Raw genomic sequence first — 13,615 nt, 5'->3', positions numbered from 1 at the left:
TCAAGTCTTTTAATTTAATTTCATTAATTGTCTTTGAGCCAAAGCTAGATGTCATTAAAAAGATCAAATTATAACTTTATTTCAAAGGGCAAGGGTTCTGGTATCATATTTTTAGACCTGTTAAAGAAAATAAATGAGCATAAGATTAGGAGTGTTCATTCAAGTATGTGGCGCTATCCCAGTGATTCTCCATTATAAGAAAAAGCAATTTTACCTTGTGTAATGTTACATATGCTTGATCAGTAGACTCTGACAAAAAAGGGTCGTTTGTATGTGGCGCAGAAATTCCAGAGGGTTGCACTTACCGGTTTTTCTTCACAATTTCTTGGTTAAGCTCATTTGCACATCTGAAGTGTCAAACTACTGCAATTTGTGCTTGACGTAAAAACAACATTTTGTTGGAATCTTTTGATCAGGGATTGTTTGCTCTGTTGCAAAAGACTCCAACAAAATGTTGTTTTCACGTCAAGCAAAAATTGCATATAGAGCATCTTTGAAGTTTATTTGCATCCTTATTTGCATGCTGAGCTTGTTTTTTTCGCATCCTGATTTGTATATTGAGGTCCTTTTTATGCATAATTTTGAGAACCTTATTGATGACCAAGACTTGACCCAAAAAGTGAAGAGGAGGAGGAAATGCAAGGATTCACGTACTGGTCCTGGTCCGTAAGGACCAAGGTTGTGGTCGAGACAAAATATAAAAAATCTGCAACATGATTGAATTGTTGCTTCTAATAATGCTAAAAATATATTTATGTCAAAAAACGTCCGGAGAGTAGGCTGCTTGTCCATCAAATCCCACCAAAATGTGTACTTAACGTAACACAGAAAAAACAAGTAGACTTTTCAAAGGTGGAAGTACACTAACCCTTCTGAATTAAGGTAACATCCGACCTACATATGTCCTATCCGCGGATTATTGGGACACGGAGAATGGAGACATTTAAAGACATAAAGAGTTACTAGGTAGCGTTCAATAAGAATGCAGGGTATATCTTCCGATTATGTTGGCCCATTCTAGATCTAAGTCCGTAGCTAAGTGTTTATTGAAAATGAAATGAAAAAAAAAATCAGTTTTTCTATTAGCATGTTAAGAACTTATTGGGGTAAAATCGCAAGGCTTCGACGGTGTCATCTCGACAAGCTGCCCCGCTCCGCTCCGCCGAGAGCAAGCGTTCTTTAGCCAATATCACAGAAATACCAGAGGCTTTGGACAACTCCTCAACAGTGAGCGATCCACTTTGTTCCAGCGCTTCTTTGGTTTTTAAGATCAATGCTTCTTGAGTGTGTGAAGTCAGTTGAAGAACACTAACTCCAGTGTCGAAGGTATAGAGGCGCAAAGGTAGACCTGCCTCGGGTAAAGCCTTGCAAGCGTTTAAGAGGTCCTCTGGGGACAACAGTTCTAAGCCTCGGGCTCTATTCACTCGACAAAACACATCCGTCAAAGTCATCATGCCACCACTCTCCTAAATTGTTGTACAACAGTGATAGTATTGATCATTGCTCGCTTTTGTTTTAAATACAAGCAATAATGTATTTACCTGAAGCGGTTGATCGAGAATCCAAAAGATCTCTTTGGCAAGCTCTCGATAATAGGATTGACCCGTGCCGTGGGTATCACGTGTAACAGGATCTGAGATGCCTAGACTCAGCAAATAGGACTTGAATTGGACAGTTTCGTCATCGGATACCTCTCCTTGACGATCCTACATAGAGCGATGTGCAATGTTTTCTTTGTATCTTTTATTCTATCTGTTTCAATGTTTGATTTGCTCTATACTTACTCGGATTTTACTCGAGATACTCTTGGCCAGAGAAACCATGGGTTTAGCCATTTCCATAAGTTTTTCGAGATCCTGGAATGCCTTGGAGATCTCGGTGTCTCTTAGCTTCGACTTCTGCGCAATGCTCCTCTCAATCCCACCGATTCCTGTGCGCATCTTTGGCATTGACGCTGAAGGACCACGAGCCTTTTGGCGCACCTTCATGGACAAATCACGCCACTCATTATAAGAGTTTTTTCTTTGTTGTAAGCTCTTTTGCAATTACTTACCACGATCTCCCATTGTTTTTGTTCTAGAGCATCATGCAATTTCGCCTTGAATTGTTTCTCACCTCCTTGTTTGAAAGAGAGCTTTACGAAATTGGCAGTGGGCGAGGCACCTAAAATGCAAAGCGCATGAATTTAATCTCCACTGAATGAGACAAATCTATGAGGCCAGGAACCCTAAATCCATACTCGCGAGCCTAACTCGGTAGTAGGAATTTTGAACATCATGTGACATTGAATATCACGCTCGCGGCCACCTAGGTACTCCCTAGATTCCCTAATACTCAATTCAAGAATGGTACTCAATCACACCAATGGAGAGGTCAAAGACCTACCCGAGGTTGAAATCTCTTCGCCAAGACGGTCGCCGATCAACGAGGAAAACCCTTCCAAAGGCGGCGAGTCTTACGAACTGACCCTGGAGAAGGCCAAATCGTCCAAAAAAGATTTAAGCTTGGGTACCCCCAGAGGGCTGCACAAAACCCGCACCAATGGTTGGAAAGAAAAAGATCACACCACGCCCAAGGGCTCGGTCAAAAGGAGCAAGGCCCTAACGCCGAAGGTCCCAAGTAAAATGGGAGTGAACGGAGCAAATTTGGCCGTCACGCCCTCCCGGGGAAGTAAGAGTCCCAATTCTGCCTCTTCCCCCTCTTATTACTCATCCTCGACAAGTTCGAAGTCTCATTCTCCGTCTAGCGTGAAGAACTCGTCGCTGAAGGAGAAGTCGTCGAACGAGCTGAAAGTGACTGCCACGGCCAAAGATCAACTTTCTTGTGTGGGCTGCAAGAAAGTGTGCGGGGGTCCTTTGGTGCGATGTCGCCAATCCCACATCTTGTGCAGCCGATGCGCTCCTCGGCATAAAACCTGCCCCACTCAAGAAGATGATTGTGCTTACGATATGTGGTTCCCACATGCAGCTACGGAGATGGAAAAACGCTTGAAACGCTACAAGCAAATGTCAATCCATTGCACCCAAGGCGATTGCACATACCAAGGCCGCGTGTGGCAGTATCTGATCCATGAAAAGGTTTGCGACTACCAACCTATTGCCTGCCCCATTTACACGTGCTACCAAACTGTTCAAAGAAACGAGCTGACCCAACATTTCCATCAAGCTCATTCGGCCGTGACGGCGGACATGGGTCCTCAACAGCTGGATCAAGATGTGAAGATGACTTTTCATATGACCAAATTCACGGCTCGAGCTTTTTATCACGATTGGATCTCGCCTTATTTCACCATTCAAGGCATGCTTTTCTTGCTTCGATTCATCAAGCGTGACGGCCAATACTTTGTGTGGGCGCAACAAATGAATCGGTTGAATTGCGGCTACGAATGCCATGTCTCGTTCCAAGGTCCTCGACTTCAACTCGGATATCGGGCCCCCGTTTTCGAAGTCGGCCGATCGGTGAAATCCTTGACTCTGGAACCCGAATGTCTCCAAATTGGACCCGAGATCATGGAGCAACTTTGGATCGAGCACAAGAATCCCGGGACCTCCTCGGTGATCGACCGTTCCGTGAGTTTCCACGTCAAGCTTACCAAGGACCACCCATGCCCGTGATCCACCCATGGCAGTGCCAAATTTCCCGCTCGACAACTGGCCATGTAGCTCTGTATTATCCTCTTATCTCGTATCGACCGTGTTTTATCGCCAATAAACCCCGTGTTTCGTAACCACGTAACCACCTACCACTACCATGAGCTGGGGCCAAGTGCAAAACGATCTTGGGGCTTTTCATGAGTCCACCCGTTTCCTCTTCGAGAAAGACCACCAAGGGCAAGGGCAGGCTTAAGTGGGCGGATTCGATGGCTGGATTATGCCAAATGAGCCGATGAGAGGTCAGGTGGAGTTCGCCAATCTCGAATTTAGTCTGAAACGGATGGCAAGCTTTCAAGGGCAAATCGCCAGGGATCAGAACTAACTCCATTAGTTTCACCTTTTGATGGCCATCGTAGAGTTTGACATTGTCCCCGGAGGTGATGAGAAACTCGCCCGCTGCCAAGATCCCGCCATTGGCACTCAATGAAAATCGATCCATTTTAAGTGACACGCCCACCACGACCCGAGAACTAGTCTGCGATGCTTGCTCTGAGGGGTAGTTCGTTGCTCTTGGCTTGTTTACATTGAACTGACTGATTGTGAAGTATCAAGTTCTAGAGGTTTTTTTCTCGTACCAGATCTGCCGAGGTGCGCGAAATAACAATAAAATCACGCAACTTTAACTATGTAGCCTCGTAACTTTTTTAAAGTCTTTCTGTCTGTTTACAATGGGGACGTTTAGGCAAGCTCTGGCAGGTTCGTTTGTTTGCTGGTACCAGCGTCAGGGATGCAAGTTTGGGGCTACAAACACGTTTCTAAGAAGCTGACCCTTCTTTCGCATTGCTATATGAGGAAAGGTCAGCTTTGTTAAAACCAGTTTGAAACGCCAATTTTGCATCACTGGCATTGGCAGGCAAGTTGGTTTGCTGGTACCAGCGCTTGCCTAAATCTCCGAATATGGACGCCTCTCCAACTGGCCCCATAGAATCCGAATACTTTCGATTTAATTTACTAAAGTATTATTCGTTTGGACATCTGACGATCCTCAGTATTTTCGCCAAACTAAATTTGAGTTCACAATGCCGTAACATTTACTTAACCATTGCCTTCTAGGAAAATGGACTATGAATGCCTTTCCAATGATACAGGCTGCTCTTGGTCAGAGCAACTCTGGACCAATTTTCGAAACATAGAAATGAAATAAGAAACCTAGATCTTCTCAATTAAAGGCAAAATATCTTGAGCTCATTTCTTTGTAGACTGGGTTGTTCAAAGGACTGCTACTATCAAAAGCTGATGTAGGTCATCGAGAGCAGGTCAAAAATTAAAACTTCATATAGTAATTACTGTGCATGCCTTTGATGTCATCTCTTGAGCATGATTTTGGTCCCAAATATGACAAAATTCATCAAAATCTCAAGAGTTTTTATGGAGTTTACGAATTAAATAAATGGTTTAGGAGATACATAATTTTCGTCCCCCTCCGTGTCCGTGTCCCCATTCAGTCCGTGACATAACAAAAAATGTGCTCGGACGCATAAAGGTAAATATGGAAATAGCGAAATCAAGGAAGAAAATTTCGTATTCCTCGTGGGCACTTTTATAAAGCATTTAAAGCATTTAATCCCTTGATTGAATCCAAGTTCTGTTTGCTTTGTTTGCCAACTTACCAATGGATCTCGTATGGAATTCATCAATGGATCTGGTGGGCAAGTACCCTCTCTACGCATAAAATCCGGCAGTTTGAGGTTGCGTGATTTTATGGTTATCATGCGATCATAAACAGATCTGGTAGGAGAAAAAAAACTCTAGAAGTAAAAAGAAAAGACAAGCAGGGCCGATCAAGGAGCTAGGAAGCTAGGAAATGGGATCGTGTGGAAAAGGTGTCTGACAGTACTGTACTAGTTTCTGGTTAGAATGTGAAATGGTAGATATATTTTTGATGACGGTTGTCTAAATCAATATCATGCTTCTGTTGGTTGGAGATATGGAGGGAGACGCTTAGGCCGAGCATTAGCAAGTAGCAACTCTGATTTGAGTCAATGCATCTTCTTCCAATGAGACTGGCCTCAAGTCGCCACAGTAACGTGTATCACTTGCCAGCCCGATCATTTCTCCATCCACATTTCAGACGCTCAGTGGTTGGTTGTATCGCATACGAAGTGGTCCAATAGGTCAATCATGTCGGCGCCTCAATCGATGCGTTCAATTTGCTTCCCTAACCGTAAATATATCGACTATAGAGTGTTTGTAGGTGCTGATCCGGTAGCATCTAGCATCTTTTAACTCAATCTTTAAACTGGACAAGTTTTTGACCAAAATACCAGATCAACCCCATTTCCAGGGGCTAATTAGATTTGCCAGGTCTAATTCGTTAGTGCATCAGATAGTTTATAGAAATAATACAGTTAAATATTCTCAGTATTTTATCTTGAACTGCCAGAAGTCGTAAATAAGTCCGCACAAAAAGAATGTTTTCAGCTTTGGGCTTCTTGGCCCGCTTTAAATGCATTCCAGGATTCCTGGGTTTGCTAAAGTTTGTTGTGAAGTTGAAAAGTACCCGCTCAAAGTGGCACCAATCCGTTGAGAATCGCTCGCTTGTTCAGAAGTCGGAAGAATCAAGATGTCGTCCAAGACTCAAGCTTCGGATCAAGATCCGGTGTTGTTCCATCGACTTCGAGGCTTGAAGGCTCCCATATCAGCCTTGGCCTTCAGTCCGGCCACGAAATTAGTAGCAGCCGCTTCCCTGGATCACTCCGTTTTCACTTGGAACTTTGGATCCAATGACAAAGACAAGACCGCCATCAAGTACGTATCCATCCATTCCCGTATTTTCCCAGATAGTCAAGCTCTTAACACTTGTTTCAAGCCTGTTCTTGATTGGTCTAGATATGCTGGCCACTCGGATGGCGTGTTAGACCTGGATTTCTCGGGTCCGGGGCGCCTTCTGGCTTCTTGTTCTCGGGATCGTACGGTTCGGATCTGGATTGCCTCGTCCACCCGATGCGACTCGTCAGTTTTTCGGGCTCATTCCGCTCCGGTTCGATCGGTGGAATTCTCTCCATTTGATTCGCAGAAGCTCATCACTGCCTCAGATGATAAATCCATCAAGTTTTGGACGGTCAATCGTCACGAATTCATCACTTCCATCGCTGAACACACGAATTGGGTGCGATCGGCCCGATATTCGCCCGATGGGCGCATGATCGCCTCTTGTTCCGATGACAAAACCATCCGTTTGTTTGACGAGAGAACTGGAGCCACCATTCACGTTTTTGGTAAAGAACCGAAAGGTTTTGCCCAACACATCGCCTTTCATCCGAGTGGTACTTGTCTGGGGGCGGGTACTTCCGACAATAAGGTCAAGATTTATGACATCCGAATGCAGAAACTCCAACAATTGTACTCGTCCCATGAAGCTCCCGTGACCAAGGTATTTTCGAGGATGCTTATAGTTGCCGTTAGTGCCATGGATTAAGATGCCAACACATCCTACTTATTTTCCAGGTCTCTTTCCACGCCAGTGGGAATTACATCGTGAGTTCTTCGCAAGATGGAAGCTTGCGAATGTTTGATCTTCTTGAAGCCCGACCCATTTACGACCTGAGGGGCCATAACAAGCCGGTTAACGCGGTCACATTTTCCCCCAAAGGTGAATATCTAGCTTCCGGAGGCGATGATAATGTCGTGTTCATTTGGAAGACCAATATTGACGAAAAAGATCGAGGTTTGAGGCCGAATTCGGCCCAGCAGTACGAAGAAAAAATTCAAGAAACCAAACGTGAATTGGCCAAATGTGATGTGTTGTCGGAAAAGATGAAGAACAAAGAAAATCAAGCAAAGGGACCCGCCACTAACAGCAAACCACCACCCTCAACCAGTAAGGGTGATACGGAGATCTCAACGGGAAAACTACTCCAAGAAAACCAAGAGTTAAGGGAAGAAAACGAACAGCTCAAAGAAGAACTTGCGGACACCTCCATGAAAGTGGAAGCTCTAACGGAAACTGTCATTCTCATGGAGAAGCGTATTACCCTTCTCGAAGATCAACTCAAATTATCTGCCAGTATGGCTGATATTTCTTTGGGCGAACGATGATGTGCTCATTTTTACTGCCGTACTTTGTGTGATAAATTGAGCTTCAATTTATCATTGACCTATCTGTTCCTTGACCCCAAATCATGACTTCACAATAAAGTTTCGCTTAACATATACAAGGTGGTGGTGCTATTGATTATGGAACTGCCCTTTCCAACGTAACAAGATTCGCTTCAAACTCATATTTTTAACAACCAAAAACACGCCCAACAGGGCGGAGCGTGACATTGCCTACTCTACCAAGTGGTACGAAGATATATAGAAAGCCATGATGGTCCATGTGCATACTTGATTCAACTGAAATTCAAATTCCACTCGAAAAATGTCCATTCTAATTCGTGATGTGGAAGAGACAAAAATTCACTGAAAGACAATTTGATAACAAGTCTTTTCTTAAGAACTGCATTTTTTGAGCGATTTCAGACCCTCTAAATCTATTTTCTACAATTAGCCTATGACCAGTTTGATGAAGTTTGAGAATAACCGTTGAATTCGGAAAACATGACACATGCAAATGCTATTACTTGCTCCAAAAATATGTATTCATGCCAGATTTCATAAGTCTAACAGCTGTTCATTGTCTCCAAAAACCTAATGGATTGTTATTATCTTTCATCATATGCCAAACTCGGTCACCTTCGTATCATTTTCCCGCTTCAAACGGGTTATGTCTCGAGTCAACTGGTTAATCGTAATCCGGCCGTCAAATTCTCAAATTCACAACAGAGAGAAAGTAGATAATTTCGTTATTGCGCCCTTAAATGAAATGGATTATCCCAAGATTACGTCGATCTTTTCGCAAAAAAAGTTCCAGTTCCGGAGTTCACAGCCAGGAAGCAAGGGCAGCGTTACACAAGGACCCGTCGCAAAACCAGGGGGGCCAATTAAGCCACCTGCCGTCTTGACCCACGGTCCCTTTGGTGACGTCTCTCTCACGCAAAGTCAGGGATTTTTACCGATTTTTTCACAAGAACGGGGTTATGCTCTGAAACGACCTGAACCAACCAAGGATGCGAAACCTGATCGAAAGGGCCCAATCCTGGGAGCAAAAGGATGTCGAGTTCTCACGGGTAATGTGTCAAAGGCTAAGGAATGGATCAAGGCTCCTTTACCTTTTTCTCCGATAGTTATTGTTTTCGGTGAGAAGCATTCGCATTATATAAAGAAAATATTTTGCCTTAGTCCTTTCGTATCGGTTTTAGGGAAATTGTTCTGTCCCATGAGGAAAGTCGCCTTGGATAACAGGGCCAAAGTACCCAAGATGACTTCAGAAACACCGCCATCACCATTCAAGATGTCTTTGGTTCTCCAAGACGAGCTAAATCCAGTGCATAAGCTACGTTGTGTTTTCTATAACATTGATCGAGATTTGCCTATCTATGAGCCCGGGACTTGGCTCAAGGTTGTGGGCAAACCCCAAGGCAATGGCTCTCTCTTGGCTGTGAGCTATGGGCCGGCGCCTAAAGTAAACACTTTGCAAAGGCTAATCTTCTTTTCTCAGAGAGGAATCAAGTTAGGCTCAGCTCAAGTCAAGAAACTTGAGGAGTCTGAAAAATCAGGACCTGGCAATTCTTCGCAGTATTTTCCACGAAAAAGCAACTCGTCCATGATTTCAAATTAACATAAGCATATGATAATGTCACAAAAATGAAATTTTCCGTACATTTATTCAAGCATACTAATTATTTCTTCAGCTCGACTAACCACAACGGCAGGTTGACGTTCCAATTTTAATTCTTGCTTGGCCTCTTCTTCCGATTTGCCGTCTTCAAGAATCTGTTTCCATTTTTCTTCCCAGGCCACCTTTTCTTGGGCAAGTTCTGAAAGGAAAATAAATGCCGTCATTGCAGCCTCTTCCATGACGTCGCATCGAATAGTAAAGGATCGAGGGAATTCAAACAAAGTGAAGGCCAATTTTGAAATGCTACTTCTTGTCCTCCCAAAGAACCTCGCTTAAACGATTGGTTTCACTTAGGATATTCTTTAACTACCAGGTTTTTTAACACTATTTGCGTCCCTAATAGTACTTTCAATTTGTCGTGAGACTTACTCAATGCAGAAGCTCGCATCTGTCCCTTGATTGATCCTATGTATTCTAGCAACTGGTCAAATTTGTCATCCGGAATTTTGACTTGGTCGTAACAATTCTGAATGAGCCAAATCTGTCGACATTTTTCAAACTTCCAGTTTGCTCTATCAGTGGCCCACACTTCTAGGTACTTCATTGCTTTGCCGCGACCAATGGTTTCGTGGACATGATCTGAGGTTGCAGATGACTTCTTTTTTTTCTTCTTCTTGCTCTTAACCTTGGCGGAACTGTCTTCTTTCGTAGGCTCTTGCTGAATTTCTCCGAGAAGAGGTTTCTTGAGTTTTTCATTCAATTTTGCTTGATTGTCAAGCACTTCGCTCTGTTTCTCTATCAACTTGGCCTTCTTTTTCTTTAGTTTCTTATTCTTGCGGTCCAGTTTAGTTTGTTCCTCCTCGGTCAGTTCTATAGTTCGCTTCATCTTCTCCTTTGTAATGGATCAGTCAATCTCTTCCATTTCCAAACTAGAGAACTCGTGGAAGATCTGTTTGTTTTGGATCCAAGTGTTGTGGCCAACAGTGTTGCCAAAAATACTAAATGATGACTGAGATAGAGGCATTACAAGGCAAAACTGAATGTAATCTAAAAGGCATCACAAGAAATTGCTCCACTCAATCCTGAACATACTTTTACATCTGATTACTAGGGCTGGCCAAAATTTAAAGATAAAAATGGTCTTTACTGACAACAAATTTGCATAGAAAATCAACTGAATTGGCACAAAACTTTGCAAATAAACTTTGTCGTTTAGCCGATATAGGGCATGTCAAGTGAAGGAAATTCAAGGAAAAATGTGGTCTGGCACCCTGATTTTGGTTATTTTGCGGAGGGAGAACAAAGACAATCATCACAGTCAACTCGCACTATCTGCCCATTGAATTTTCAATAATAGAGGGACTTTGATTGAGCTGTGTTACAAAGCCCAACAAATGAACATGTTTGGTGTAACTTGGTGCACGCACTATAAAATTGGCTCAATACCACAACGCTATTTGCGTCGACAAGCAAGTAAAATGAAATAAATGTCAAAATTCAATGCATGCATAATGCAGTGTGGTTGGGCATGTTGTCTTTGATTTTACTCCATGGAATAAGGTCAGCTGTTCATGAACGCGTTTACTTGACAAGCCCTATGGACTGGTTTTGAATTAGTCAATGACATTCAGGTCATTGGTAACTAAATTACAAGTAACGAAATTACAACAATTTGTTCCTTTTTTACGGAAAAGGAAATTTAATTCCATTACATTGTAAAATTCTGTAATTGTAACGACCCAAAAGATAAAAGAATTACTTGTTTCTTTTTCTGCTTCCACAATAGCCTTTAATTTTTCGTTTATCTCGTGACAGCTGAGGAAATCAAAGGCTCAACAGAAATTGTCATTCTTTGCCATTTCCATCTTGCATATTATGAACAATGGAAGGGTTAAAAATTGTGTATGCTCTAAACTATTTTGAGGGTGCTCTTGGTTTTAAATCTCGTTGTATTTGCTACTTTTTACTTTACATCTTATCAATCAAATTCCGTTGGACTGAAGACCTGATTCAGTGCAATTGTCAAGCGGGGAAAATCCTTCTTTGGCTTGAGTATGATGCATCAAATTTCCAAAGCCTCCGCATTTCCATGACTTAAGGCAAAGTCTTCTAACTGGGAGCTTTACTGGTTTGACAATGTCTAATACTATTTTTCCATCATGACTTTCGCGACATTGTTTCAAACCTTCAATAGTCATTATCCCATCCAGGGTCCCAATCTTGACCCCTTAAAACATTATGATGCAATACATTTTGAACAATTATGCCAAGATTAAATGCCCATACTCATTATTGAAAAATGTTGAAACGAAGTCTTCAAATGTTACGTATTAGGACTTAATGAAACAAAAAAAAACAATTTCTTTAGAGAATTATGGTCTGTATGGGGGAAAACCCAAAAAACATTAGTCATCTAAATCTCCAAAATAATGCAAAGTCGATGAGCATATCCAGTTGAGGGTTGGTAAAGCTTTTCAAACATGTGGTTGGATATATCGCACGTTTAAGTCCAGAGATAGCATCACGATGCTAACTCTGTACAAGTCGATTGTTAAACCACATCTTGAATATGCTTCACCCATTTGGGCTCCAATGAGTTCAGCAGGTTTGCAAAAGGTCGAACAAGTCCAAAGATGTTTCACTAGGAACATCACAGGAATAAGAGAGCTCTCATATTGGGAGAGACTAAAAAGTTTGGGATCGTACAGTGTTCAGAAAATGTACAAAAGGTATCTGATATTGTACGTTTTAAAAAGCATCCATGAGCTTTATCCCATCCCAGGTTTTAGGGTCCATTCTAGTGACCGTCGAGGACTAATATACGTTTTGAGAGTAATTTGAGAGTACTTCGAGAATTTAAGTCCTCGAGAACAAAGAAATCCACCTTTATTTTTTCGCGGGCTCCATCATTGCTTAATTTGCTTTCTGCAAATTTTCGTAGGAAGTATGTAGTTAATGATCCTGTAGCATGATTTAAGTTAGACTTGGACAAGTTTTGACTTGTTTTCCCCATCAATCCAACATTCAAGGACTGGCAAGTATCATATAAATAGCAAAAGGTTAAAAACAGACGAAATATGGTCGGTCTTTCAGTATAAAAGTACTGGGGATTGCAATTCGTGTAGCGGTTTGACAACCGAGTGAATATCCAAACCCAAAAATAGACATAGCAAATAAATCCCTTCTCAGCCAAAAAGCCTTAGTTCCTAGATTTCTTAACCAGTGGTCATGAGCTTGCATTTTCTAACAATTAATTATTGATTTACCATTATGATCTTAGCCCGGTAAAATATTTTTTATGATTTTCCGCTCGAAGATTTCCGCTTTGTAGCCATTTTCTTAAAATTGGCGTTGAATTAAAATGGAAACCAGGTTTACTCTCACTTAGGCTCTGGTCCGCCCTTTGGGTAGGACCGTCTGGTTTTAAAGATTCAACAGAAGAATAAAGTTTGAAACGGCTTCTGAAGAATGTGGGATCATATATTTCTCTTGGTTTTGTTTTTTTACGCGCTTTTCTAACCGCTACAGGGAATGTAATCCCCAGTACCATTAAAATGAAAGGTCATAATTCGTCTATTTATTACCTTTTGATATTTATATAATATTTGGTCTATCAACAAATTTGAGTTGGCAGACTGAGCTAGTCCTTGATTGTAGGGTTGATCTAGAATGCTACTTAAAAAATGTCCGAGTCTGACTTGAAAGATGCCACTGGATCAACAAGGCTTACGAATATTACAGGGAATCAAATTAAACAATGAAGGAGGCCAAGAGAGAAAAGACAGGTTGACTTCATTGTTCGAACTAGTCTGGAGTCTCGAGGGCTTGAAGGTGCTCTCAAAACGCACATTAAGCCGCTACAATTGACTCTAAAACCTGGATTGGTACAAAGCTTTTGCTTGTGCTTTTGCTTTTGAAGATATAAAATGTTGATTATACTAAGGAAAAGTTATTGAAACTTTGACAGTCAAACATAGCGTTAAGTGCAAAAAGAGTAACTGCCTAGCCTACTGAGTAGAGACGGATAATTTGCACTTTTTGGTCGCACACGTGGTGTAAGTTTTTGCTATTCTTATCATTTCCAGAAACAAAATAGCAAAAGTTTACAAATATTCAAATGTATGCACATCAAAACTCTCAAGAGCAGAGTTAGAGAGAGCATCCTTAACAGTTTTTGATGTCGGTGAAAAATGTTTACCCGTTATAGCTAACTTCAATCGCATAAAAGTATACAACATAGGAAGTTTTGCCACGCACAGGTGCAGAAGGTGTTATAGATCAAAGTGCTCAGTTGAATGTGCAT

The 13,615-nt window shown here is 41.9% G+C and overlaps 3 protein-coding genes across 4 annotated transcripts; 1 reads left to right on the top strand and 2 right to left on the bottom strand.

The window, feature by feature from the left end:
• Nucleotides 1-1,022: 1,022 nt before the first annotated feature.
• On the bottom strand, nucleotides 1,023-4,314 carry LOC131888288 (vacuolar protein-sorting-associated protein 36-like). Of its 2 annotated transcripts, XM_059237107.1 has the most exons (6): nucleotides 3,991-4,314; nucleotides 3,744-3,924; nucleotides 2,054-2,163; nucleotides 1,785-1,982; nucleotides 1,542-1,706; nucleotides 1,023-1,466 (listed from the first exon to the last, which is right to left on the bottom strand). In XM_059237107.1, exons 1-6 carry the CDS (start codon nucleotides 4,090-4,092, stop codon nucleotides 1,083-1,085), a joined length of 1,140 nt encoding a protein of 379 aa, XP_059093090.1. In that variant the 5' UTR covers nucleotides 4,093-4,314; the 3' UTR covers nucleotides 1,023-1,082. The 2 variants fall into 2 exon arrangements, with proteins under 2 accessions (XP_059093090.1, XP_059093089.1); XM_059237106.1 differs by having other exon boundaries at nucleotides 3,744-4,306.
• A 1,626-nt stretch (nucleotides 4,315-5,940) lies between these two features.
• LOC131888226 (POC1 centriolar protein homolog A-like) lies at nucleotides 5,941-9,359 on the top strand. Its single transcript, XM_059237025.1, has 4 exons — nucleotides 5,941-6,401; nucleotides 6,483-7,026; nucleotides 7,101-8,830; nucleotides 8,894-9,359. The coding sequence occupies exons 1-3, from the start codon at nucleotides 6,217-6,219 to the stop codon at nucleotides 7,689-7,691; spliced, it is 1,320 nt and encodes a 439-aa protein (XP_059093008.1). The 5' UTR covers nucleotides 5,941-6,216; the 3' UTR covers nucleotides 7,692-8,830; nucleotides 8,894-9,359.
• On the bottom strand, nucleotides 9,326-10,297 carry LOC131888227 (uncharacterized protein C7orf50 homolog). The gene is made up of 2 exons (XM_059237026.1): nucleotides 9,742-10,297; nucleotides 9,326-9,511 (listed from the first exon to the last, which is right to left on the bottom strand). The coding sequence occupies exons 1-2, from the start codon at nucleotides 10,196-10,198 to the stop codon at nucleotides 9,357-9,359; spliced, it is 612 nt and encodes a 203-aa protein (XP_059093009.1). The 5' UTR covers nucleotides 10,199-10,297; the 3' UTR covers nucleotides 9,326-9,356.
• Nucleotides 10,298-13,615: the final 3,318 nt, after the last annotated feature.

This window comes from Tigriopus californicus, chromosome 10 (assembly GCF_007210705.1).
Source record: "Tigriopus californicus strain San Diego chromosome 10, Tcal_SD_v2.1, whole genome shotgun sequence".
Taxonomy (NCBI): domain Eukaryota; kingdom Metazoa; phylum Arthropoda; class Copepoda; order Harpacticoida; family Harpacticidae; genus Tigriopus; species Tigriopus californicus.
Note: the sequence above shows the minus strand (reverse complement) of the source record. Positions and strands in the feature narration are given on the sequence as shown.